Source organism: Epinephelus fuscoguttatus, linkage group LG18, assembly GCF_011397635.1.
Source record: "Epinephelus fuscoguttatus linkage group LG18, E.fuscoguttatus.final_Chr_v1".
Taxonomy (NCBI): Eukaryota; Metazoa; Chordata; class Actinopteri; order Perciformes; family Serranidae; genus Epinephelus; species Epinephelus fuscoguttatus.
In genome coordinates, this window is record NC_064769.1 from 21,330,195 (window position 1) to 21,358,018 (window position 27,824).

The 27,824-nt window shown below is 40.7% G+C and overlaps 1 protein-coding gene across 3 annotated transcripts in view; it reads left to right on the forward strand.

Annotated features, from left to right (window-relative positions):
• Nucleotides 1–27,824, forward strand: part of LOC125905492 (rab GTPase-activating protein 1) — a 99,095-nt gene that overhangs the window by 15,835 nt on the left and 55,436 nt on the right. For 2 of the 3 annotated variants that reach the window (XM_049603453.1, XM_049603456.1), the window contains 11 exons: nt 1,362–1,623; nt 2,015–2,228; nt 2,399–2,573; nt 10,498–10,658; nt 13,943–14,053; nt 16,192–16,258; nt 16,348–16,450; nt 18,237–18,406; nt 18,546–18,714; nt 20,328–20,421; nt 22,466–22,616. In XM_049603453.1, the coding sequence (XP_049459410.1) occupies nt 1,362–1,623; nt 2,015–2,228; nt 2,399–2,573; nt 10,498–10,658; nt 13,943–14,053; nt 16,192–16,258; nt 16,348–16,450; nt 18,237–18,406; nt 18,546–18,714; nt 20,328–20,421; nt 22,466–22,616 (1,677 nt within the window). The remainder of the gene's footprint in view (nt 1–1,361; nt 1,624–2,014; nt 2,229–2,398; nt 2,574–10,497; nt 10,659–13,942; nt 14,054–16,191; nt 16,259–16,347; nt 16,451–18,236; nt 18,407–18,545; nt 18,715–20,327; nt 20,422–22,465; nt 22,617–27,824) is intronic. The other variant, XM_049603455.1, reaches the window with a different exon arrangement.

A 27,824-nucleotide genomic window follows, 5' to 3' on the forward strand; every position in this document is an offset into this window, starting at 1 on the left:
CCCAAGTTCAGCACGGTAAAATTGCTGTTTTTGTTAATGGAGTTTGGCTTTGAAGAGAGCACAGATAAGCTTCACTTTCAGTTTAGTTTTAAATGCTAAGGTAGTGAAAATGCATGTGTTTGGAAAGTACTGGGTGTACAACTGGATAAACAAGACTTTGATAATACTGCACAAACAATGTAAGAGGCGGTACACATGCTGCGTCTTTAACCGCTTGGAAAAGGTGAGGTCACGCACTGGGCATTGTGCCTTTTTTGAGCCAGCTTTCAGGAGTGCGGCGGTAGGTTGCGTCTGAGGTTGTTAAGCAACCTTAACAAGTAGTGTATCATAGCTTATTTACCTGAAATCCTGAGTGCAGAGCTGATCTTCTTCTAGGCGCTGTTTAAAAGTGTGTGAGCATATCGCCCATGGCACACCAAAATGACCAACTTTTCCATATTTACGAAAGAAGAGAAAGATATATGTCGACTGTTATTGGTTGTTCCTCTTCACATGACATTCGGTGTGTGCTGCTGCGTTCCAAAAGTTGAACTTGGTTTATCTCAAAGCGCAGCCGTTGCGCCCTGAAAAACAGGCACTCGGGAGTGCGTGAGTGCTGTGATGCGTTGTTCTGGTGTTTGAGCACGGCTGCCGTGCATCTTCATTGAAAATGTTGTTCAGTGTGGACACTGTGGAGGCATGCGAGAAAAACAAATTCAGTGTAACACTGGGTAAGGAATTTAAATACAAATGGTAATTTGGGGTGGGTGAAGTATTTCTTTAATTCTCCGTTCCTTTTTAATATTGTTCAGCACAGCAGTGTCCTCTGCAGCTTAGATCTGCTCTCCATTTCTTACCTAACATCCGGCCGCTGCCAGCAGGTAGAGAAAATGGGGCCTTGCCTCCTTTTGTGGCACCTCATGATTTGTCTGGCCTTAAGTTTGGTCTTTGATCACTATCTCTTACCTTAAAATAAGCTCCACAGTTAGTGTTGGCATGGCTCATCTAATGTCTTGATACAGGTGTTTCACAACTCAAACTCACATGTCTACTAATCACTAATATTGAATGAAATGTAATGAAGATGTTCAGGACCTCTCTCCCCTTTAAACAGTCACATCAAGTGAATTACAAATCACTATAAAGGGTACAGCCACTACTGGAAGAGAAAATTGTAATGTAGTTGAAGATTCGTTTAAATTCAGTGTGTTAGGGTGATAACTACAATGATTTTTTTTCAGCATCTGTTCTTGTGTGTTATTGGTTTCTTATACTCAATGTTTTTATTTTCATGCCTCTTTTTTTCCCTGCTCCTTGGTGTGATTGGGTTCATGTCTGTTTCTGTGTGCGTGTGTTTCTCCTCCTCCCTGTGTGCGTATCAGATTGTGGGGAATGGAAGCGAGCAGCAGCTCCAGAGGGAGTTAGAGGATGTCCTCATGGACCCATCAGTAGCTGACGCCGGGCTCAGATCAGAAGCAGCAATGGACAGCCTCGGTGGGGGAGACCATGGCCCACTTCCCACTACAGCGTCACCTGTACCGCCAGGCGCTGACCCTCTGAGCGCAGTGCCACCACCCAAGTTGGAGATGGTGCTTCCTGTTCAGACGGCTCAGGAGAGTGAGCTGAATGAGAGGTCGTACAGAGGTGAGCCGTGGTGCCACTTTTCTTATCCTCTTTTCTTGCGACTGCCTAATCTCACACAATGGCTCTTATCATCTGCTTATAGATGTGTTTCTAAGTCATTCAGAGTAAAATCACAGAAACACCCAGGTCTCTTAATCATACAGCACACTCAAAGTCTTTCCGCTTCCCTCGATGCCTCTTTATCTTCGTAGTAGATGACTTGCCATTTTCTTTTCATTTACTTGTCACCCTTATTCAGTTGTGGCATTAATTTTACAGACTGATATGGCTGTTGAGCTTCTCACTATCTCCTCTCCTACTAGACATAAAATCATAGCAGGAGTTTTAAAATAATCAAATCGTTTCTTCTGCTCTCTTTGCACCCCTCTCCCAATCTGTTACCCCTCTGCAGCAGACGAATCATCATCAGATGGCAGTCCTAGCAGTCCCATCCCAGATGAGGACAGTGTTGTGTTCAGCCAGCTGACATATCTGGGGTGTGCCTCTGTCAACGCCCCCCGCAGTGAGGTAGAGGCCCTCCGTATGATGAGTATCCTCAGAGGGCAGTGCCAAGTCCCCCTGGATGTCACACTGTCCGTGCCAGGCGTGTCCGAGGGCACTGTCAGGTAGGGGGAACATATGGATTATTGGTTACAATTCGACAGTGTACTGTAACATACATGAGTGTACATAAAACATGCATACTTGGAGAACACAAACACACATGACAGATCTCATCCTGCAGCAGCAACTTTGAAGATATCTTACGGCCACATTTTTATTGATATTGTAACAGGTTGCTGGACCCCAACGCCAGTACAGAGATCGCCAACTACCCTATCTACAAGATTCTGTTCTGTGTGCGAGGCCATGATGGCACACCAGAGAGCGACTGTTTTGCTTTCACTGAGAGCCACTTCAATGCTGAGATCTTCAGGATCCATGTGTTCCGCTGCCAAATCCAAGAAGCGGTGAGGAGTCAGTCATTAACTGATTGTTGGTTGTTTAATTTATGTGCAACTGCAGTATGTTTACTGAAGATTCATTTAGTGGATAGGTTCAAATTTTTCATGCCTCTGCGCTGGCGACAGTCTTGGCCAGAGGCATTACGTTTTTGGTGGTCAAAGGTCAAGACCCCATTTGAAGCATTGTCTACTGTCATGGCTACCACTCAGTCTCCTATCCTGTGTCTCTGGTAGTCCACCACAAACCGTTTCATTTTGCTGATATTAAGCTGCAGGTGATATTTGTTGTACCATGTGATAAGCTCACTCTCAGTCCTCTGTACTCTTCTGTAAAAATAGCCTCCAAGTAAAGACAGCATGTTTCTCACTGGAAAATATTCCCTGGAATCACCCATGTCAATATAGTTAACTTATATTTCAGCAAAAAAAATACACTAGATACCTTTTATTAAATTCCCCAGAGATCTTCACTACATGTATTATGTAAATCTGGACCTGTACATAACTGTATATAACACCAGATGACATCTTGATCACCCCCTGGTGGCTGGCTGCAGCACAGGTCATAAAGTCTGCCCTTTCCATGTAAGTGGATGGAACATGGGCCAGCCTGAAAACTCAAATTACCCATCAAATACATTTTTCTCCAAGAAGGTTTCTGTCATACAAAGTAGTTTTTATCAGGCTGCTATATGTTCAAGAATTTGTTTTTCTGATAAGTTTGGTTTTAATTAGTTATTTAATGTCATATTACAGAGATTTTACAACATGATTGACAACTGTGAGCCAGTTGGTGGGTTTACATTCAGTGGTGCTGCTCGTTATTGATCAGATGGGTATAAGGGTGGGAAACTCGATACTGCAAAGATTGCTAATATGTAGGCTGTGGCTCCGAATGACTTCACCAGAGCAAGATGGCAGCAGCTGTATCTAGGATATTTTAGCTTAACTTCTGTACAGTGAGGGGATGTGGAGACGTATCGTCCATCTTTATATACAGTGTATGGTCCAGACAGACATGGATGTAAACTGCATGTAAACTGATCGGTGGAGGCACACAACCACAAGGCAGTACTACTAGTTTAAGTATTAAGTAGAAAGTTTGTCTCTCATCACATCCATTGGGAGCACATCAGTAAGGAGTATTTAAAGGCCATTTACTCCGAGCACTTTCCTTTTATTTACTTCAAGCAAAACCTGTATCAATGTTAAATGTTCAAATAGGACTTCTGGAAGTGTCTATACAGGTGTGGCAGCACGCCCATCAGATCTGACACCAGGAAGTATTCTTCCATGGCTTTCCTGACATGTGTTTTAAGTCAGACGTGAATAATTGCAAACCTATCATTTAACCCAAACTCACATGATCATTACCATCATCAACCCTTGTGTTTTCACAGGGAAAATTGACTGAGGATTAAAGTATTATGGCACTGCACTGAATATCCATTCATACGGGCATAAGAATATATGATACATGACCACAGCTAGGGATGCACGACGATAGCGGCATGTCATCGGTATATTGGTATATATCGGTATATATCGGTATATTACCGATATTGGCTTTAAAATGAATTATCATAATCGGCCAACATGCTTTTTCTTATTTTGCACAATAAATTAATATTACATGCAAAAGTATCGTATTTCATGACTCCATCTGCGGGTGGGCTGTCACGCTAAGAGTATGAACATATAATATGATATTAATTCCAATACAAAAGAGACTTGATGATCACTAAAATTAGGTGGGGAAAAAAGTGGATATATAAACATTGGTATCGGTTATCGGCAAAATAAGTTGTTATAAATTGGCATATTGGATACTGGCAAAAAAATCCAGTATCGTGCATCCCTAAAAACAACCACAATGAAGAGATGAAAAAGTCAAATAATAAATAACTAGCAAAGGTGTGGGACAAGAATGATAAACAACAATAAAAACAGTAAAATGACAAAAAGTAAACATAAATAAACAAGTCTCCTAGGGAGGAAGGATGCACAACAACAACAAAAACAACAACAGCAATAACACAATAAAATGTAAAAATGTTGAATAAAAACAAAAAATAACAACCATGTCTGTGAATTAACCAAAGCAGGAACACTGAACAGTAACCATAGCATACAGTTAAAATGATCTACTGACACACAGCTGTCTAATTTCAATACATCTTGTAATTTGTTCCATTTATTTGATGAGATTAAACTAAAAGCTAAAAGGTTTTGAACGATGGATGAGTTTTAAAAAAGAAGTGAGGTAGAAGCGTAGATTGCCTACCAATGCCCTTTAAACAAAAAGCAGACAGTTTCTTTCCATTTTTTTCACGAGAGAAGACCATCCTACACTCTGGTGTAGTTCACACATACAGAAAGAAAAACAGCAAGCAGTGTTCATGCTATTCAGATGGTGAACCAAGGGGGGAGCAAAAGCTCCTCTTATAAATGCTCTGCTCTGCATTTCACATGACACTCTCTTCTCTGTTTTTTCTGTCTCTTCCACCCATGTACATATACATGTATACACACTAGTGTCAGCAGTATTCTGGTTGACCTTGTCTTAAAATGTCGATCTCCCTGTAGCCTGTTCCTCCGGGTTTAGCAACAGCGTGGGAGCTTCGTCAGTGGTCCCAAAGGGATTATGTCATGCACTGCAGGCTGCGCCGCTATGCACATATACATCATACACAAACACAATGTACACACAATCCCCCGAGCTAACTTATATGGTAGAGGAAGTGTCATTGCTCATATAGAGTGGGTTCAGCAGAAATATAAAGGAAGAGAATAGGGAATCCACTCACGAAACTGGGTTAAAGTGCTGCTTCAGTGTTCAGTGACCTGATTCCACTCTCATGGAAGCACTCTCCTTCAATGTCACTTAGAGCCCCCAGACAGATGCTACTTTATCAGACCCACATCATCCTACTTTCCAGTTTCCCAGGCACCCACCCGAAACACACATGCTCCCACTAAAACACTAATGCATTCACACATACACACACACAAATCCACACATAGATAATCCCCAGAAGTACTTCACTTTCTTTTTTGCTTAGCAACCAGACATCACTGTCTTCGGCTCTCTCTTACCTCTCTTCTTCTCCACACTCTTCCTCTTGCACCCGCCTTTCTCTTCCTTCCAAACCCCCAGCAACAAACCAATCTAAAATGCCTCCATCCTTTTTTTTGGCCTCTTATTTGCACTGTTAGACTGAAGTGAGTCAGCCCATCGGTTCCTACTTCTTCAGGAAAAAGCTGCTCCAGTCATATGTCTCACATCAGCCTCAAACCCAGTGTTAAGAACTCCCAAGTTATCTGAAAGCACTGTACTTTGTCATTAATTTGATCTTGTTAGAGGTAATGTTTTGATTGCATACCCGCTAGGCTTGGGCATTAGGACGAGATTATCATTCAACACGATGTTGGTTGGTCACAATAATGGTCCTTACGTGTCCACAGTGTCAGAAAGATGTTCAGTTATGCAATGACTGTTATGAATTTTGTGCTATATTCAGTCTCTTTCTCTCTCTTTCTTGCTTTCTTTACACTTCACAGTGTTGTTGTGGCTTGACGTATCATAAAAAAAGTAACAACACGCTAGCATACAACTAATGCAAAGTGTCATTACCCATGTAGCTCTAACTCCAGCAGGAAATATGTTCACTCACGTTACCAGAAAGAATGCAAATGTACCTGTTTCGTGGTTCTTTGGTTTTAAACTAAACAATAAAGGGAAGCCAGAGAACAAAGTGATTGTAAGCTACACAATAAAGAAGTTGGGACTTAACATGGAAACACTACAAATCTCTCTTCCCATCTTAAAACTCACCATCCAAAGAAATATGCAAGTCTTCCGCCGACCCCGTCCACAAAAAGCAGCCGAACCAAAACTCCTACCAAAGCCTTCAATCACTGGGGCTTCTGCAAAGGCAACAAAATATAAACACAACAGTCAATGGTGGTGAGACCGTACAAGAGCAGTTAAGAATTTTATTGAATAGAAATAACCTCACCAGGTCAATCTAATTTGTTGACCTTATCATGCCCTTGTGTTATACAGCACTTACTGCCTATACATGGTGGCTATTTATGGGTATTGCAACATATGCATCACCAGGCCATAGATATTTAAATCTATGTGTGGCTCTCTTTTCAGCATTTTTTGGACAATAACTTTATATATTTTGTGTTTCTTTAAGCAATACTGTCAGTAGGGGAATTACAATATCTCTTAACCCAAATGCCCACACAAACTTTCTGATCTGAGAAAACCTCGTGGCGGGCCATCACAGCTGGCCTAAAACTATCTTCTTCCTTATTTGACTCAGCTGTCTTATTTGCTTTAGGCAACTGACCCAATTATTTAATCAAATTGTTAAGAGCATCTGAAGCATTCTTTACTTATAATTTCAGAAATCTGATCATTTGGAAAGAGAAATAAGAAACTTGAGGCAAATTCATTTCTGTCTTTTATGGAAGTTATCACTGTAAGTACTTTCAAGTTTTATAATCATGCTTTTTTTTTTGGAGATTCTGTGTAATTTCATTTTCTAAACAGTTTTGTGGATTTTGGAGCTGAACTGTGCATACATAAAGCAAACCACCTCCTCAGTCCTACTCCACCTCCTGTGTGCCAGACCTCCTAGTCAGGCCCCAAGGGTAGTAGCTAACAATTCCCAGTTTTCTGGTGTTGATGATGCTGCAGAGCTCAGCTGACTCTCATACCCACACTCCCTTTGCGTGCCCTTAAACTTGCTGCTCCTGTCCAGAGATGTATATCTAGTGCTTATCAACTCAGTATGGCTTTAAGAGATTTGTTTCACTCAACAGATTTGGGTTCCTAACACAAATTAAATCACATAGTCATAGAGACTAACATTGGTCACTGACAAACGGATACAGACTGTTGGTCTGACATCAGTTAAAAATGTCCCAAAGCTTCATATTTGTGTCAAATGACACATATCCACTTGGACTCAAGAATGAAGTGATTAGAATTTGGTTGTCCAAGTTCAAAGGTCAAAGTCACTGTGACCTCACAAAACATGTTGTTATGCCCAGTTCATTGGAGAGCTTAACAAAAAAGGGAGGTTACAGGGAGGTTTACATTTTTGGCCATATGCTAATTATGAGAAAATTTTACACAAATGTCTATCAGAGTAAAATGATGAAGTGATGATATTACATATCCAAAAGGTCAAAGGTCAACTTCACCATGACAATATAATGTTCTGCAAGAACATTTTTCTGGCCATTACTCAAGTGTCATAACCTGGTGGTGGTGACACTAGTTTTGGGTGCCCACCTTGAAACTGTGCTGATTTTATAGATCTTCTGTGCTACATGATTGAAGATGTGTGTGAAGCGTTACTGTTTTCACAGACGTAGATGTAAACTGTAACCGCAACTTGAATGGTTCACAGAGGCACACAACCGCGAGGCAGTAATTCTAGTTCAATTCAATTCAGTTCAATTCAATTCAATTCAATTCAATTTTATTTATAAAGCCCAATATCACAAATTACAATTTGCCTCACAGGGCTTTACAGCATTACTTATGTTGGGTATTTTACAATTTGCCTAAAAAATACTACATTTCAAAGACAGAGTGGCAGAATGTTTCCCTTTTTACAAGAGAAGCACCCAATATCTGCCTAAAATACATGTCAGGATTAGGGCTGCACGGTATATGCGGTAGACGGTAGAAATGATATAAATTTGGTCCACGGTAGAGGTTTGCGCTCTACCGTCCTATCGTCGATGACGTCATCACACCTGCCTCAGTGTGAAAATGGCTGCGAGCACAGAGACAGCGGAGCAAGAGGAGCTGGTTCACGTCCGTGATTTAGCGTAGCACGTGCAACATGTGTTGCTGGAGAACTTGTGAGTCAGTGAGTTAATGTTTTATGAACAGCCCCGGACTTCTCAGACTCTTTTAGCGACTTACCGCTCAGAGGGAACTCATTCAGTGTCTCCTCTGGCGGCAGCACAGCGTCTCTCCTTCTCTCTCGCCATGCGCACACGGGAGTTGGTTTTCAGCAAGAGAGTCTGTCATAAACCTTTAGTAATGTAAACCTATGTGATGCTAGGGGCTCCACAAAAAACTCCATATGTGAATGTGTGATAGTTGTGGTATCATAACAGCCTGTCACAGGTTACAGCGTGATGATTAGAGGAGAAATGGCAGAGCATAAAGGTCCAGGTGGAAAAAACACAACTCAGTCATTTAGGATTTTGCTAAAAGAAGGAAATTACCTTTTGATATAGATCCCAGGGGACATTTTGCACCATAGAGTACTGGGTTTTAATTTTGAGCTTTGAGATCTGCATTCTTCACAATAAATGCTCTAAAAAATACATTATATCTTTGCTTTTGTTGTTGTTGTTGTTTTTTTAATCAATTTAGCTTTGCTAAGGGACTACAAAACCCATTCAGAAACACTTCTATTATAACTTTTACACCTAAATTTATACCGCGATATATACCGTTACCGTGAAGGGATTCGATTTATACCGTGATATGAATTTTAGGTCATACCGCCCAGCCCTAGTCAGGATTAATATTTTTGCAGTACAACTGTCCACGTCCTGATAAAGGTTCTTCACAGTGTACACAAAGAATAAAAAGGCCATTTGCATACAGTTGATAACGGTCAGTTTTGACTCTAGCATTGATTGGAACAGTACAAAACAGCAATTCTCTTGTGCCATTTGTCATAATTTCATCCATACAGGGGGTCACCCCCATCTAACTCCACTTATTTTCCATCTCTTACATCCAGTCCCCCCAGCGTTTCTCAATAAACAAACCCCCTGCGATGCCCTATCATCCTTTTACTGCACTGAGAACATAACAAAGGCTTTTTGTAGGAGAGGTTAGGAGCTGCTTTATACTCTGGCCTCGAAAAAAACCAAAAGAGTGTTGTTATTTATTGATAACAGCAGTTTCCCCACACCAACGCTCAGTCACTAACCCCCAAGCTCTGCTGTTTACCAGAATTAGAGATCATCCAAAACCACTGTGCTGTGGGCCCCTAGTTGGGGGAACGCTCTGTTTGTTATCACACACACATGTCTGTGTAGTTACGATCAGAAATAAAATCAAATACCACGTCCTAAATGCAAAGCTCACAAATCTAAACTCTTGTGAGTGGAAAAGTACATTTAGTGAATATAAATAAATCATTACCACCCAGTTTCCCACACTTGGCAGTCTTCAGCTGACCTCCCCGAGCTCTGCTCCTCTTTGGAGTTGGAGATTTAGCAGAATTGTGCAGTCTCTGGTAGGGCTGAGTTGTCTCTGCTTAATGCTAATAGGAACAATACCTCCACTCCACACAGGCAAAAGTGAATCAGTATGTTGATTAAAACTCAAAATGGTTAATAGGTTGGAGGATCTGCAGTCAGTAGAGTAGTGGGTCATTAGGTAAGCTTTTTAGTGCCCCATATTACAAAATGGCATAACAGATCTGCAGAGGTTTGGTACAGTTTTTAATCGATACTAATGACTTAGTGATTACTTCGCCGAGTGTGGATAAATTTGGCTTCCAGAACTCCATTTTATGGTCTGCACGACATCTTAGCTACAGAAGCTGCCAAGGCCAAAGAAGCACACTACAGTATTTTGCCTTGTCATATTGTTTATCTCCTCTGTGAATGTTTTCTATTAGATTTCAGTTTTAATGGGCTAACTAACTTGTCTGTTGCTCGTGTTTTTAGGAGGGGGTGGGGTGGTGATTGGTATAGAAGAGTTGTGTTCATTTTACCAACACTGTTACAGTTTCTACTGTCTATAAATGATGTTAGTAACTGTCATAAATGCCTCTTGAAACAGAAAACATTTAACTGTAGGTCTATATTTTTTGGCCCTTCCCATTATAGTTGATTGTAAAGTGTTTTGTGTGTTTCTACCTTTCTCCTGCAGGTGAGTAGGATACTGTACAGCTTCGCCACAGCGTTTCGGCGGTCAGCTAAGAAGGCAATACTGTCATCTCAGCAGCCTGCTCCGCTCACCCCTGACAGTGACTTGTTTACCTTCACCGTCAGCCTGGAAATCAAGGAGGATGATGGCAAGGGTACTTTCAGGTGAGACATACATTGTACTCATTATGTATTTCAGTGTTGAGAGCATGAAGTCAACATTTATGATGCTTACAAATTGGTGTGAATTGTGAAAATGTGTTGAAACCTTAAATCTAGTGTTGTACCCAACTCGATATTTGACTACTCGCTCCTTCTTTTTCCCTCTTCAGCTTGAGAGAACAGGATTTGGCAGGACTTTAAGACTGACAGTGACGTTCATGTAATACACTAAACAAGCCAAGCTAGCCCTCTGAGCTAATGCATGCTAACTACACATTTTTTGCCGACACTAGATATCAAACAAAAGCCAGAGACCATGTTGTATGAAGTTGCTGTGAGCTGCAATTTCTCCGCTTCTAAGCAGAAGGCAGAAAATATTGTGATCTCGGAGCCTGAGTGGGCAAAGCCTCTCTTCCTCTAGGCAGCTGCCTCTGTCTCACTCAGGGTGTTTTCACATATGGTCCTCTTTAAACAAACTGATCTCAGTCCTTTTAAAGTGCACCAAAAAGTGGACCAACAGAAAAGAGTACCCAGAGAAAACCCACACTGACACGTGGAGAACATGCAAACTCCGCACAGAAGGGCTCCCTCCGGGGATCGAACCAGGAACCCTCTTGCTGTGATGCGACAGTGCTAACCAGCTCTATCTAAATCATCATCATCATTACAAATGCGACTTTTGGTGGCAACACCATTTTAATGAAATACATAGAGCTTTGGATGAGATCAGCCACCAGATTACCCCCCCTTCTCACCAAAAGAAAACACACTTATAAACACAAGGTCACACAGCCGTGCTTTTGGGGATTAAGTGTTCAAAGTTGGCACACCTTCACAGGGTAGATGGCATGTGGGGTATGAACTACCCATCAGGGAAGCATCATTGTATTGGTTTATGTACAAAAATAACATGTCAGTAAATTAAGCATGAAAATCACGAAAAGAACTGTAAAATGATAATGGGACTGAGGAGTCCCCTCTGTGTTACAGTAGATGAATATTTTGACAACTTCTGTTGATCACACTCTTTTTCACACATCGATAAAAGAACACAACAGAAAGTTCCTGTCTGCGCCATCCGTCCCATCGTCCCTGACCTTTTTTTATTTAGTTTCCACATACTACTGAGTCAGTTCCGTGTGTTCACAAACAGCCCTGGATACTCATCTTATTTGGAAAACAAAACAAAAAAATATGCCTGTGGTTATTTTTAGCCGGCACATATTTCCTCCTCATTAGCTCTATGTTGATTATTTTTAGTATGCTCACTTCCAAGCAAACAACTCTCACATGCAAGCACACTTGGACTGTTTTGTGTGGAAGCGTTTCTTCCATGTGGAAATAAGATACGAGAGAGTGGGCTCTATAGCAACTGTGTATAATATAATATCTGTAAAATAAAATAAAAGTATATTTAAAACATTTTAATCTTTAATACGGTTTAAACAGGTCTGTTTATCTGAAATCAGAGGACATATGTACAGTGTAAAATCATGACTCAGTCTGATAGTATAGTTGACTAAGCAGTATCTGGTACATTAAGTCCTTACTCACAAAAGCCCAGTTTCCACCAACCACTTTTGGTATGGTACCTTTGGAATCAAAAATAACCCCTCAGACATGGTACCAAGACTCTAGGTCAGTTTAGCGTTTCCACCACAAACATTACTCTTAAATGTGGGCGGGGTTGTTGTCACTCACTGCTCCGTCCAGCACTCACTGTATCTCCTCATAGATGGAACGTCTGCACCTCGTTTATTGTCCGCAGAATGGGTTTGCACGCGACATTTTCAGGACAAAATAGAACAGAATGGAGTCTCCGTCGATGGGATATTTAAAAATAGCGGGTTTGTGCATGTCGACCTTCTCAGGCAAGCACATCCGGCCGGAGCCCACAGGAACGACACTCCACAATGCTTTTTTCTCTCCAAGTGAGGATTGGAATATATGCAGTTTACATAATCCGGTCGAAATTAATATATATATATATATATATATATATATATATATTTTTTTTTTTTTAAACATTGGAAGATCCACTCATTACTTTAAGTCCGTGTCATCCAGTAGAGACAAAAAAATAGTAATGGTCAAAGTTGTCACATTGAAATTTAAGGTGTGCTGATTGATTCATGTCGTCAGCTCATGCATTGAGTAACATTACAAGTAAATGTTCCACCTTAAAAGTTGCTGGCAGTCGGCCCAGTGATTTGAGTTTTTTTCTCAGACTATAGCTGCTGCGAGAGGCAGCAAAACATCCTTTATTTTATAGTTATAGTTTGCTAATGTAAAACTTGCCACAGTATGAACAGTGGTTACAAAACCAGCCACAGCTCAGCCCTGAGCAGAGTGACCGTCTGCTATTGACCAATCATCGGGCTGCAGTGTTCACAGCTCCACCTTTTAGTACTGGATCTGTGTGCTAGGTACTCCAACAGAGGGGGGACCAAAAATGGGGACAGTACGACACAGTTCCATTGGTACCATCCACAACTTTTGGCAGTGAAAACAGAAAGAATGTGTACTGAACTGAACTGAACTTTACTGCACTGCTCGGTAGAAATGGGACTGTAGAGACAAGTTTCTGTGATCTGAGCTCTGCTTGAAGTCATTTCAGGCTCCAACTGTTTACAGTAGATTTCATTTTGATTAATGGATTTTTCTTACTCAAGAATCTTTGCACTTTCTTCAGTGTTTCCTCAGGAATTTGTTTCTGCGAAGGTTCGGAAAATGTTGATTACTGTTCCTGTCTCAAACTTTCTTCTCTTTCCTGCTCTCAGAGCAGAGCAGGAAAAGAACCAGGGCCAAAGTATGTTTGAAAGTGGCTCTTATGCTTGATTTTATTACGAAAAATTGGTCTACTCTGAACATGATGCATGGGCTTTGATTTTTTTCAGTCTGACTGGCTGATTTACTGATTAGTGATAAACTTCATTAGTCTAGTTGTCTAGCAGAAAAAACACTGGTTGCTTTAATTTTATGTTTAAGTTTGTATCAAAGGTAGAAACAGAGGGATTATTATTTTCCTTTCCAGTCCAGACATAATTAAACAACCTGTCTAGTCAGTCTGTGGACAAATGTGATCTAAAATGCCCCTAATGTCTTTGGATTATTTTCTAATACAAAAGTTCAAATGAGTAAATCTTCATTACTGTGTCACTGACAAACATTTCACTGTGTCGGCTACAAAATGTAACTGTGCTTTTGTCACATTCATCTCTGTTTTTTTGTTGAAGTCTTGCTGCTGTTAAACGTGTGGGTTTTGTTTTTTCTTTTCACATACTCAGTGCTGTGGCAAAAGACAAGGACAAGCAGAGCTTCAAGCTTCGCGCAGGAATGGACAAGAAAATTGTCATCTATGTCCAGCAGACCTCCAATAAGGAGCTGGCTATCGAGAGGTAAAATGGAGCACACACACAAGACGTCTTCAGAATAGCTTCATCCTCAAAGGCAACAGTTAAATACACAGCACCACTGAATGTTGATTTGTTATTTTGTGCTTCATGTGTTATTCATTTAAGTTGTAACAACCAGTCAGTGATGAGACTACATTTAGACAGATGGGAAACATATGGGGAAATATTGGGAAAATATTTATCGCTCTGCTCATGCTACATTTTTATGTGAATGCTGTAATCAATAGCCTTACAGCAATAGCTTGTTACAGGCTGCAATGTGGTATAGCTGGACTTAATGATCATCTGTTGCTACCAGAGGCAGTGGCCTGCATACAAGATGTTGTAGTCTGCATATGAGATGTTTAGGGGACTTCTGTAAATTGTAGCGACAGACAATAACCTGGGTTAAGGCCTTTGCACACTGGGTTCGTTTTTTATCCATCTTCCGAAAAATAATCATTACGCACAGAAACCTTGCACACTGATTCCCGACATGTTTAATTGTTCAATTCATTGTGAAAATTGGCAATACGTGACGAAATGAAAAGACACATTTTCTCCTTTGCCTCTCTCCACTGGAGTTACATATCTGGCTGTCAACTATTCCTTCCTGTCTTACATTTGACACTGGAGCTGTCCTCCCTCTCTGTCCTTCATGTTCTGTGCGCGGTCTTCCTCCTCCTCCTCATCATCATTCACCTGAGTACTACTATCTGACCTGTTGAAAGTGAGCTGTCTGAGTTATGAAATGACTCTGTACACCCTGTTCCTCTGTCTTGTCGCGGACATGTCCTGCCGCCACATTTTCGTCACAGATTCTTGGTCAGTCGTCTTAAAAGGCTCTGGCAAATGGGAAAGATGCAGAAAATTGAACCTGTTCTGAAAATTGTAATAACAAATGAAGGTTTTGGATTCAGTGTGCAAACGTGATTGACACAACGTAAAGACATATTTATTTTTAGACGTGCAACAATTTTGGACTCAGTGTGCAAAGGCCTTAACTACTAAATTGTATTAACAGGCGAAATGACTTCTTCTCCTTTTGTATTTTTCATATTGAATAAATTTAATTTTCTTTATAAGGTTGGAAAACACTTCCTCCTCTTTCATATTGCTAGCAGATTAAATGCTGCACAGCTCTTCAAGTGCAAAAATGTATATTTTGATAAAATGCTTTAGCGCATATAAACCCACATCTTATCAGATCACTCTATTTAGTGTCCGTGTAAACAGTTAAATTGGAAGATCTATTCAGAGTGATTTCAGTCTGGTTAAGGAATTATTGTCCATGCAACTCAGTGTTCAGTGCTCTTTTTAGGTTTCTTCTCATATACCAGGAGAACCTTCTGGTATGCAGACAGCACTACTTTCTTAAGCTTTATTTCGTAATACAACAGAGATAACATATCTCTGAAAGTGACCATGGCATGCAGAAATAATCTTGATTGATGTAAACAACCAAGGGAGTGGAGGACTTTTGTCACTCTGGAATTGTCCTCGAAGGAAACTATTTAAGGAGGGAATCTGTCGTGCATCTGTCAGACTGACTGAGGTTTCTCCATTTGTTCCAGCTGAGACATATCTGCTTAAAACATTCAGACACAAGAAAGGAATCACTCATCTATAATTGATAAACACACACCGGTGAACATCTTTACATCCGCGGGTCGGCTCGCGTCAGGTTTTAAGTGTTCCGGCGCAGTTTTAAGATGATTGATGTGAATCTGTCTGCGAGGCTCTTCGTTTTTCATGCTTTGATAAATCTGTCGAAATGTAAACATTCCATCACCTTTTCGCCGACTTCCATTTTCACAGCGCTTTGTTATTGTTTGATGAACCCAGACAAGGTGAGGATTGAAGGGCTGTGTTTAATATTCTCCATGTTCTGGTCTGTGTTAGAGGATCAGACCAGGAAGCTATTTGCGGTAACATGTGATGCTTAACAACTGTTTTTACTCTATAGGGAGATTTATTGTTCTGTGTCTGGTTCCCGCTCCTGCTCTCTTCTTTTTTTCCCCTCCCTTTATTATGTAATGCTATTCATTTCTCTTCCCTCTCTCTTGCATTGGTGTGTGTGTGTGCCTGTGTGTGCATGTTTGCGTGTGTGTTGCGTGCTTTCATGTGCATCTCCTCTGCAGGTGTTTTGGTCTCCTGCTCAGCCCGGGGAAAAATGTGAAGAACAGCGACATGCACCTGCTAGATCTGGTGGGTGACTTGTTTTATGTGTGTATGTGTGTGTGTCACTGTGTGTTTGCGTGCGTTTGCTGACTTCCCTCCAACTTGTGCCCCTTCAGGAGTCAATGGGAAAGAGCTCCGACGGGAAGTCTTACATCATCACAGGAAGTTGGAACCCCAACACGCCTCAGTTCCAGGCTGTAAATGAGGAAACGCCCAAAGGTAGCAGCCAAAAATGTGTCAAAAAATCACATTAAACAGAATGATTTTCAACAGCTATTATTTCCTTGGTTTATGCTTCTTTGGCTAGTTGGTTGTTTATTCACACATATTTTCACACTAATATTTGACACATTTCCAAGCGTGAAAATCACTTTCGGCTGGTTGCACAAATCCCTAAATCAAGCTGTGAAGGAACAAATTACTGTAAAATTACAGCCACACTAAATAGTTATAAACACTGTACTTTACTGATTGCTGTCCCTGTCAAAAATAATGTGGCATACAATGCAAAAGGTACAATATTTGGACGATCTCATATAGCTGAACAATGCATAACGGAAAAACTAAATGACCCAGGCACTTACTGTGTTCCATGCCTTGTGACACACGCATGCATCACCAGTTCACCTTGAAAAACAATAAGGCAAAGTCATTGTTTTCATGAATCACACAGTCACAGGTAGGCATGGGAAAATGTGAAGATTTCGGGGTGTCGCTGGCTTAGTGGATAGAGCAGGAGCCCTTTGCTGCATGTCATTCCCTCTCTCTTTCTCCCCCCTTAACGCTTAGCTGTCCTATCAATTAAAGGCAAAAATGCCCCAAAAAAATCTAAAAAAAGAAAAGAAAAGATTATCCTGGCCAAAATATGTGTGATGTCAGTGTTACCCTTATAATCATCAAAATATGCTTAATACTCTTTTTTAACAATCTCTTTATTAAGTTTCCAACATGATACAGAAAGAAGAGAACATATAGAATACAATATGTATGAATGTTTACTCAAGTGTTACACGTTCTTTAAAATAAATACATACATGGTGACAAGCTGTATTAAAACAATATTGGGGGTTTTGTACGACAGACACTGTCACAAGTCCTTCATTGCAAACTGTGAATTACATTTACTTTGTATACAACCAGTTTAAGTAAGTTTTATTGCAGAGGTTGTAATTATGCTTCCTCCATTATGCGCAACATACAAGATAAATCTTTACCCCTAAGATATCTTATAAATGAGCCCCAGATACATTGAAACCATTCTTGTTTATCTTTGATTGTGTTTGTAATTTTATTCTAAAAGAAAACACACAGACATTTCTTTAAGCCAGTGCCCAATGCTTGGTCTCTGGGTGCTTTTCCTTGTTAATGCTTTACATCTTTTGGCATGTAGAGGGCGCGTGTCTATAAAAACATGTTCACTGTGTTTTATTTTATGTCCCTTTGGATAAATGCCAAGAACAAAGAATTTAGGATCTCCAGTTAATTGAGTTGATAAATTCTCCCGCACCACCTGTCGAACATCTGTCCAAAATTCCATAATCTTTGGGCACCTCCATATACAATGGAAAAATGTCCCTTTCTCCTTACCACAAGGAAATTAATATTTTTATGGCGTCACAGATTGGGCATTTAAGTTTTAGTGAACAAACAATCTTAAAAGCCAGGTATCATGTCTGACAGTGTGAACTATGCCAATGATTGAGTAAGCTCTTTTGTGCTTTTTGTGGTCGTTGCGTATGCAGCCTGATTCAGCAGTCTCTAGTGTTGGTTGTCTCATTTGTTGCTGCTGGACAATATTCACAATTATCTCCCATAATGGAAATTCACCACAACCTACTTATTGATTTTTTTCTTTTATCATGATCTCAGTTACAATAGTATATCGTCCCATCCCTAGTTACAGGTTTAAGTCTAAATGTATAACAGTTATAGGTGGTGAACAGAAGGGAATCACTGTTTGGGAATGACATTTAAACTGTTGTTTTAACCGTCCTTGTTTTTCCAGATAAATTCATGTACATGACGACAGCAGTTGACTTAGTGATCACAGAGGTGGAGGAGCCGGTCCGTTTTCTGCTGGAGACGAGGGTCAGGGTCTGCTCCCCAAATGACAGGCTGTTCTGGCCCTTCAGCAAGCGTAACTACACTGAAACCTTCTACCTTAAACTACGACAGGTATGTCAAGTCATGTCACAAATCTCTATCTGAGATTAAATCAATTAAAGCGCTGGTGTCTGTGTACTGCGCCAGAATGTAATTGATGTTTTAACAGCCCGTAATTTATCTGACGTCCGCTCAATGCATCTCTCATCAGATGGAGCGTAAGGAGCGTAAGAGTCCAGCCTCTGACACACTTTATGAGGTGGTGAGTTTGGAAAGTGAGACAGAGAGGGAGAAACGAAAGACAACAGCCAGTCCCGGCATCCTGCCCACAGGGGCTGGTACGACCGTCCCCTCACCGCCTGAGGATGATGAAGAAGAAGGTGACTGGATGCTGTCTTACTTTTTTGCTTAGTCACTTCTTATGGGATTTTTATTTTATTAAAGGCACACAATACAGAGGGATGGCAAATATGTTATTAAAATCAAATTCCTGATATAGCGAAGGGTATAATTTCTTTATATAAGCCATATGAAATGATTCTTTGCAAACATGACCACATAGAACCACAGAGGAAGCCTGCTGAGCAGAACCATATGAAGATGGTTTTAACTTTTTCAACCACTTATTGTGCTTGATCGTGTCAGACACATAAATAGCCTCAAAGACGACACATAACTGGCTTGATTATATGAAATTTTGTTTACTCTGGAACACTGAACATTGGTGTTGTCCTTGGAGTTATGCTGCATACGCTCAGATATTTGATATTTACATTTATACCCTGACTCAACGACTGATAAAAAACAAAACTCTACCCTACGGGGCTGTACCAGATATAGACTTGTGGTCCACAGGAGTCAAAATCCCATGGGAGATCAGACGCTGTGTTACGGAACTGTTCGTACTTCTCACAGAGTACTTAGCCAGCAGTCATGTGTTTATGTGTGTTTTGTTTTTTTTGTGTGAGTGTGTATATGAGAGGTAGCAAAGAGACTAAAAGGCAGAGAACATAATCGAGGTATTTTGGTATCCATCTGTGTGTTAGTCTTGGTTTGCTGTCCCTTTGGTACAGTTTGATCTCACTCTTTCGACTGCATGTCCGTTGCTCCGCGCCGGTTGTTAGACACCACAGGGTACAAAATTAGCACCAGCTCACATAGATGGTGCAGTTTATCAGCTGATGACCATGAAAAGACGAAGTAAAAGACCCAATAATTTGTTTAGACCATAAAAAGCCACATCTAGGGGTGCATTTGGTGTATAAAATTAGAAAACATCTGTGAGAGAGATGTTGTCCAAGTTCTGTATTATCCTGTCTACAGCTCAAATGCAAAAGCACAAACAACATAGAGTAAAGAACATCACTAAACATCAAACCAGAGGATCACAGTCTGTGATGTAGACATTTCATTATACACCTTAAAATAAAGTAAGTGGAGGTGGTACATTTGGGCTCCATCTTCAGGGTTCGACATTAACCATGGCTTGATGGCACATGACCACAAAAAGTTACTCTGTGGCCACCAAGTATCGCCTGCATGTGGCCATTAAGTTTTATCAGGTCTCTTTTTAGAAAAAGGCTTCATGTCTCAATGAAATTACCGGTCTACATAAAGGTTAAATAAAAAAATCCCCATCCTGCAAGGTGTCAGCAATGCACTGTTACAGTTCCACAAACTTCCCAATTCATTACGTTGAACACTCTACGAAAACAGCAAACAGTACTTGTCGCCAGCTAGCTACCAGTATGCCAGGGCTGTTGAGGTTGGGTTTTAGTCTACTCAAATTACAAACATGATCTTTATAGAAGAACCAGAAACACAAATGGTGGACTGTGAAAAACCAAAATTGAATTGAAACATCATCTCTTTGAATGAGGAAACACCTCCATCTTAAGTCGTCACAATTATTTAAATCATTTCATTTCACTTGCATGATTTCTGTTGACCTAACTTCTTCTCACTCTGTGTCTTTGTACTCCTGTGTGTCCAGATAATGACGAGCCGTTACTCAGCGGGTCAGGTGATGTTTCCAAGGAGTGTGCGGAGAAGATCCTGGAGACCTGGGGGGACTTGTTATCCAAGTGGTAAGGCTTTGTTCCTTGGTTAACTTTGTCCTTACAGATCTCTGCACACACACACACACACACACACACACACACACACACACACACACACACACACACACAAATACAAATGATTCACTTCTGTGGAGGGTTTAGCGGCTGTACTGGATGTGAAAGAAAGAGCAGCAGGCAGGAGTTCTTGATAAGCAGCTTATTAAGATGACTCCCCTCTTCCATTACTGCATTTGTTTTTAATCAAAAGCTTGTGATGAACTGAATTGAAACTGCCTGGACTTTAATTAGCTGTAAGTTAAGCTCCGTAGACACACACACAGACACACACAGGCACACACACTACATGCCATATACTGTTCTCTTTCTCCCTGTCTGTTGTCATAGTTTTTTAGAGAGCAGTATATTTTTAGGATTTGTACCATACATGTGTACTGTTTATGATCTCCTTTACCTTAAATATGTTCAGCGTAATAAATCAAATTTTCCTTCTTCTGTACTGTCTATATTTGGGTGTTTGCAGTGTTTTTTGACAATGCCAAATGTTCTTGTGACCATAAAAACATCCAATATTTGGGGGGGTACTTCACTCTCTGATAAAAATAATGCCAAAACTAGAAGGGCCAGTCCTAGAGCGCACATCTCTGCCGAGGCCAAGTGCTCTGTCTTGCAATGTTGAAGGTGCAATATATGACATTAACCCTACTATTCCCCCCAGGGCACCCCATTGACTGTGAGCTAACTCCCATTAACAATGTTAGCTTCGTTAGTACTTTTGCTGCTAGCCGCCAACATTTATGCTCAGCCACCTTCATGTTTGCTTGTGAGGTCAGAGGTTAGAGGTGTGTGCAGGCAATCCAGGTGCAGTCTATGAATGTTGTGTATCTGCCACGTGATTTGGATCCGAAATTTAAGGGGTTCCTCTTGGTCCATGTGACACTCAATAGTCTTTTTTCGTGATCCTGCTGACAAACAAACAGCCAAAGCACAAAACGAGCCGAATACATGACCTCCTTGGCGTAGGTAATAAAGAAAGGAATCATAAGACTAGCCTGTCATAATACTAGGCTTTGTGTGAATGATTGGTGATTTTGTGTGTGAGCAAGAAAGTGTGTGCTGCGGCATTGTGGGATGCAGCGCTCAGGGAGCAAAGAGAGGCAAATCACAGAAAGCCCTTTACAATCTCATGCCCCTGAGGACCAGGCCTGGCTTTACTTATGTCACATGCACTCACACACACACGTACACAGTACACTTTTGTTCCTTTTCTTAGTCTCAACAGAAAATGCCACATATTGCATAACCTGACTGTCGGAACAAACAAACCAAACAGACTCAGAAAATAGAGGGGGATGAATTAAGAAAGGGGGGAAAAAGTGAGAGAATCATCATGGATTCAGGGATATTCAGTGGGCTCCAGTCAGGCGATAGTCATTAGGTAGATACAGCTGTGCCTCCAAGTTCACCTTCTTCTTCTCCCTGTATCTCTAATTCTGTCTCTGTCACTCACTAGCTGGCAGATGCCTGAGTTCATTTTACGCTGCATGCGGTGTAAATCACTCTCTGAGTCAGAGTGTTTCGCCAACAGCTTCAACATTTAAATGTGAAGATGAGGAAGGAAGGAAGACACTAAAACTTGCCTCTGTGTATTGTTGCTGTAATGTTTTATTGGCTTATTGTCTTTTATTGTTTATTGTTTTCCCATCCTGCTAAAAATAGTGCAGGGGTGAAATAAAGCAAAACTAATGTACAAATGTCAGAGAAAAAAAAGTGGAGTAATAAAGTTGAGAATGAATTTGAGTGTTTGAAAGACTGCTGTGCACATAAATCCTTGTACTTGTGGTAGAAGGTGATATAACTCCTCTTCACTGTCATGATCTTCGCCCAGCAGACCATCTGTAGAGATGATGATGGTCCTTTTTAGACACAGTACAGAGCCAATAAAAACATTGTTTTAGGTAGATATGGAAGACAGGTGTGCAACAAAACACTGCAACTCAGGACTCTAAAATTAGTGTCTCCCTCTCTCCTCTCTGCTCCTCTCCTCTCTCAGGCATTTGAACTTATCGGTGCGACCCCGGCAGCTGCCCGCTTTGGTGCGGAGTGGTATTCCCGAGGCTCTCCGCGGGGAGGTGTGGCAGCTCCTGGCAGGCTGCCATAACAATGACCACCAGGTAGAAGAGTACCGCACTCTGATTACAAAGGTAAGACCACACAAAAGTATTGTTTTTGTTAAGATGGCCAGGACATCCTAAAGTCCCATGATCCCCTAATTTTGGTGGTGTACTGTTGGTTTCCTTCAACAAGATGAATCATACACGAGCTCCCCTAATTACAGGATGCATCAGCAAGCTGTGCACTTCACCTCTGATTATTTCCAAATCTTTGTCCAACTTGTATCCCATCACTGAGACAGACTTTTTTCCTGTAACAAGTTTGTCTTGTTTGTTTTTACTAGAGATGCATGATATGGATTTTTTCAGCTGATACTGATATTTTCCTGCTTCTCATGGCCAATACCGATAAGATCATTGATAATTTCACTTTTTTTATTTTAAAAAGAAGTTCCTATTCTGTAGTTTATGCATACCTGAGGGTAAGGAAAATCAAGATGTAGTGAGCATGTAAAAAAACTGTTGTTCTTAGTTTATTTTTCTTGTAATTTTGTAAAGTACACCAAACATACTTTGGGTTTTATAGAGTATTTTCCCTAAAGATGCAAATTAAATGCTTCGACATAATCTAATTGTAATTGAGACAAAAGTAAAATACATCCTTTAATACAAAAATGAGAAAGTTTGCTGATCTGGTGTTTTTTCCAGCAGTCCGGGGTCAGACCCCTGGCGCAATTGTGTTGTCTTCCTTTTAAAATTGTAAAAACACACACACATCGACAATGTATGTTTGGCTTTCTAGTCAGCATGCTGCGCTTGTTGTGATAGTTCTTCTCTGTTTTTTATTGGCTGATCGCAAACCATCTTTAAAAGTGCATACTTCCATCTACTGTGTCGGAGTGATGTTGCACTTGTTAAGTTAATGAAAGCAGTTTTGCTTTGTGTTATCGGCTCTATTTGTTGGTTATAATTTCATTATTGCAATAACACATTATAATACAGGTTTCCCATTATTGGTTGATAACTTATCGGCCTGATAGATATCCCTAGTTTTTATACTTGGTTACATTTTGATCCCTTTAACCGAAACACATTTAATTCAAACAGACTGAATTCCTTGTTTGTTTTTTGTTTTGTGCTGGCAAGAGCACATGTTGCTGTTATTGTCCTTGGCAATGGTTCTTTGAAAGTACACCTCAGGGGCAACTGATGGCCCTGTTTCATAAGTTTCTCTCTCATGTGCTTTGAACGGAACATGTGATGGTAACCACCTGATTACTTTTGGTGTTACGCAAGTGAAAAGTTTATTCACTTTCCTACAACAACAAAGTTGTCATGTGTCAATTGTTCTGTTGCAGCTAATGATCCTTAACTTCTTATAATAACACTTATAATGTAAGTGGTCAGTGGTTAGCATAGCTGCCTCGGGGCATGAGGGTTCCTGCTTTGAACCCAGGGTGGGGATTCGAACCCCAGGGTGGGGGGGGCCCTTCTATGTGGAGTTTGCATGTTCTCTCGGTATCAACTTGGTTTTCTCCGGGTACTCCGGCTTCCTCCCACAGTCCGAAGACATGCAGGTTAATTGGTGACCCTTAATTGTCCGTAGGTGTGAATGTGAGTGTGAATGGTTGTCTGTCTCTATGTGTCAGCCCTGTGATAGTCTGGTGACCTGTCCAGGGTGTACTCCACCTCTCGCCCAATGTCAGCTGGGATAGGCTCCAGCCTCCCCATGACCCCCCACAAGAGAAGCAATTATGGAAAATGAATGAGCAAATGAAATGTTTATGAACCTCTGAAAGTAAAGAATCATATTTCTTGTGGTACTGCCTGTGTGCCTCTTCTCTTCAGATGTATGTCTGTATGTTCAGAAATGACAGCAAGCTTTTCAGTTGGTAATTTTTGTTGTGCATGTTTAGGTCTGTCTGTGTGGCCATGTGTGTAGGATCGGAGGTGACTTAGCACTGTTATAGATGGATAGCCCCCCTGCACACTAAACAGTGTGTTAGTCTCTGTAAAAAATGTTTTTTTTTCTTGGCTGCAGCTCTGTCCACTGCTCTTATATAAAGGCAACATCCCCAGGCAGCAAGCTGGGTCCCAGGTGGTGACAAGATGTTGGTCTTGCCCTTTCCTCCCCTCTGCTCCCCTCTCCCACTCTCATTTTCTTCGCCCTCCCTGACCACATTTCCCTCCTTCCTCCCTTTCTCTTTTGCTCTTTTCCTATCACTGTCTTTGCACTTTTCCTTTATTGTGCCTTACATCTCTGGCATGTGATGATGGAAACAGTTTAAAAAAAGATAAACTGAAATAGAAGTTTTACGCCAAATTCCTGCAGGGGCCACGCTGTTTTCTGTTGACATGAAAGGTATGAATGGAATCTCAAAGTTCACTCAGACAACAAAAACAACAGATCACAATGCCACTGTACTGATAACCAGAAAGTTGGAAAGGAATTTATTGCAGAAGCACTAAAGCATTCCAGGTTTGTACGTCAGCCAACAAACACACAGAGGAAAGTGCGGAGAACACGTGCAGCTGTATCTGACTCTGACAGATGATTTGGGTGTTTTATTTAGTCTCCTTAGAGCAAGACGGGAGAGGTAGCCAAGAACAGTTAAAGGACAGAGAGATGATAAATCTTGTTCTACACAACAAGGTGTGCAAGTTGTATTGATTTTCCAAATCAACCTAGAACTAGGACACGAAAGGTCTTGTTAATAGAGTAGCTCTAACATGATGAAAAGACCATTGAAATGTATTGCGTAATTGTACTCTGAATATTATAACATTAATTAGGAAAGAATTTCACTACATTGATGTTGGTATTGTCACTGCTGCTAATTAAAGCTTTTCTTTTCATGTTCTAATTCCTTCTTTCCCTTTTCAGCTCCTGTTTTAAAATTTTGTACATACCATACTCATGTGCCAGCTCCTAATTTGTTTTGTGTGCCTTCTGTGTTCAGCTTGTATCTCTTTGTGCTGACTTGCGCTGCATGCACATTATGTCCTAGCTAGTGCCCTCTTTTGTACCCTAACTCTGTCTGAACTTGGTGTTCATCCACATATCTGAATGCAGGGCATTGATGGAAGTGGAACAGGTCATAGAAATCTAACATATTCTTTCCCTCTTTAGCCCTGATAAATCACGTGATACGAGGGTCCCTGCTGTGTAATATCAGAAGTACCAGTCTAACTTTGAATGTTGACTTCACTCCCCCGGTAATCAATGAATTCATTCGGATGGAGCCATGGCCCACCTTTTGGATTATGTTCATAAGTAGTGGGCAGAAGCCAGTCACTGACAATTACTGTCTAGCAAATTAATAATTGGTTATGAAAGAAGTGACATAATGAAAGTCAACATTTGTCATTGTGCTGAGGGGCAGTAACACTGTGACCACATTACAGTATAAGTATATAACACATTTTCATTGTTATGTACTATGTAAAGTGTTGCTTAAGAATTTGACATCGTTTCTTTCATGTTACAAGTTGTAGTGTGGTGGTAATAATTTGATAAATACTGAATGGATATTATAGCGTGCAAAATCATGTTCACACATTGGTCCAAACCTTTTTTTTGCACCACAGATCATTTTTATATTGACAGTGTTTGATGTGGATGCGCCAGAGTAATAGGAATGCAGCACAAGCAGACCAAGAAGTTATGAGGGTGATGATTGACTGATTACCTTGTGTGCTGATAACCTACTTTAGTTCATAATCATGTTGTCGTAACCCAGTAGCAAATGTTAAGAGGCCTGACAGTTGGGAACCATTGTGCTGGAATATGTGGTCATGCACAGTGTAGGCACACTTATTGTCAGTTTCTATAGGAGGGATAAACTGTTGACAGTATTAATGTCACATTCACTGAAGTACCAGTGTATTAACTGTGCAGTCGTGTGACACAGTATTGGAGAGCAGTGAATTCATCTCTATCGTGAATTTTGAGGTTCTTGTTAGCTTGTGCGTTTGTGGTTTATGGTGGTTTTTAGGCCTCTCAAAATAATGATGTTATCTACCTATTGTACGATAAATGGACATGACTGTAAACATTTTGCTGACCTTGATATTGCCCTTTTCGTTTACATGTGTGCATGTTTGCATCAACATTTTAGCCACATGATGCTAGAATAAACAGCAGGGTTTTCACGACCATTACAAGACTTTAGCACAGCGATTCTCCCTTTTTCCCTTACGCCTACTTGCGTGAGTCCACAGAAAAATTAAACAATACTTCAAAGGTGACACAGCGTAGCTCACTGATGTGCACTTTTGTAGTGGAAGAGGCACAGTCCTAAAAGTTGTCAACTTGCCAACCCCTGGCAACAAGCCAAAAAGTCCATTGTTAGTGGTTTTACTCTCCAATGACTTCATCCTTCACTCTGTAAATCCACCAGCAAACTGCTCGGCTCCCAGGGATGTACGGCAGCACACTGGCCAGTTCATGGATGTTACTGCTGTGTTGCTTGAGTTTTGCTAAGTGTGTCTAATAGTATCAAGGAGCAACACTTGGTTTTGTTTTTGTCGGCCAAATGGTACAATAATTTCCTAAAGACTTTCTCGTCTTTATTCAGTTCAGTTCAATTCAATTTTATTTATAAAGCCCAATATCACAAATCACAATTTGCCTCACAGGGCTTTACAGCATCCAACATCCCTCTGTCCTTTGAACCCTTACAGCGGATGAAGAAAAACTCCCCCCCAAAAAAAACCTTTAATGGGGGGGGGGGGATGGTAGAAACCTCAGCAAATGCAACTGAGGAGGGATCCCTCTTCTAGGATGGACAGATGTGCAATAGATGTAGTAATAGCTAGAACTCCTGAGAAGAAGCCGAGTTAGTGACATGCAGTAGAGCCGAGTTAGTGAGATGCAGTAATAGGACATGAATGTTAGCAAAGGAGAGAGAGAGATGGAGAGAAGGTGCTCGATGTATTATAGGAGGTCCCCTGGCTGACTTGGCCTGTGTCAGCCTAACTAGGGGCTGGTCCAAAACAAGCCTGAGCCAGCCCTAACTACAGTATAAGCTTATTGACAGGTGTTAATTACTTTCTTTAAAAATGTTAAATATTTTTATTATATTCCTATTCCAATGTCTGTATATTCTTAAGAATTAAAAGTACATTGCTCTTCGAAAGGATGTACTTACAGTATTGTGTTGTTATAATATTTTGTTAGTGACATAACATGGTCTCTAAATGACAATAATATTGTTTGTTACAATTATCTCTGGGACAGTACATTGTCCAGCAAAAGTAGTTGTTGTGACAGCCCTAGTTGTGTGGTGTAATATTTTG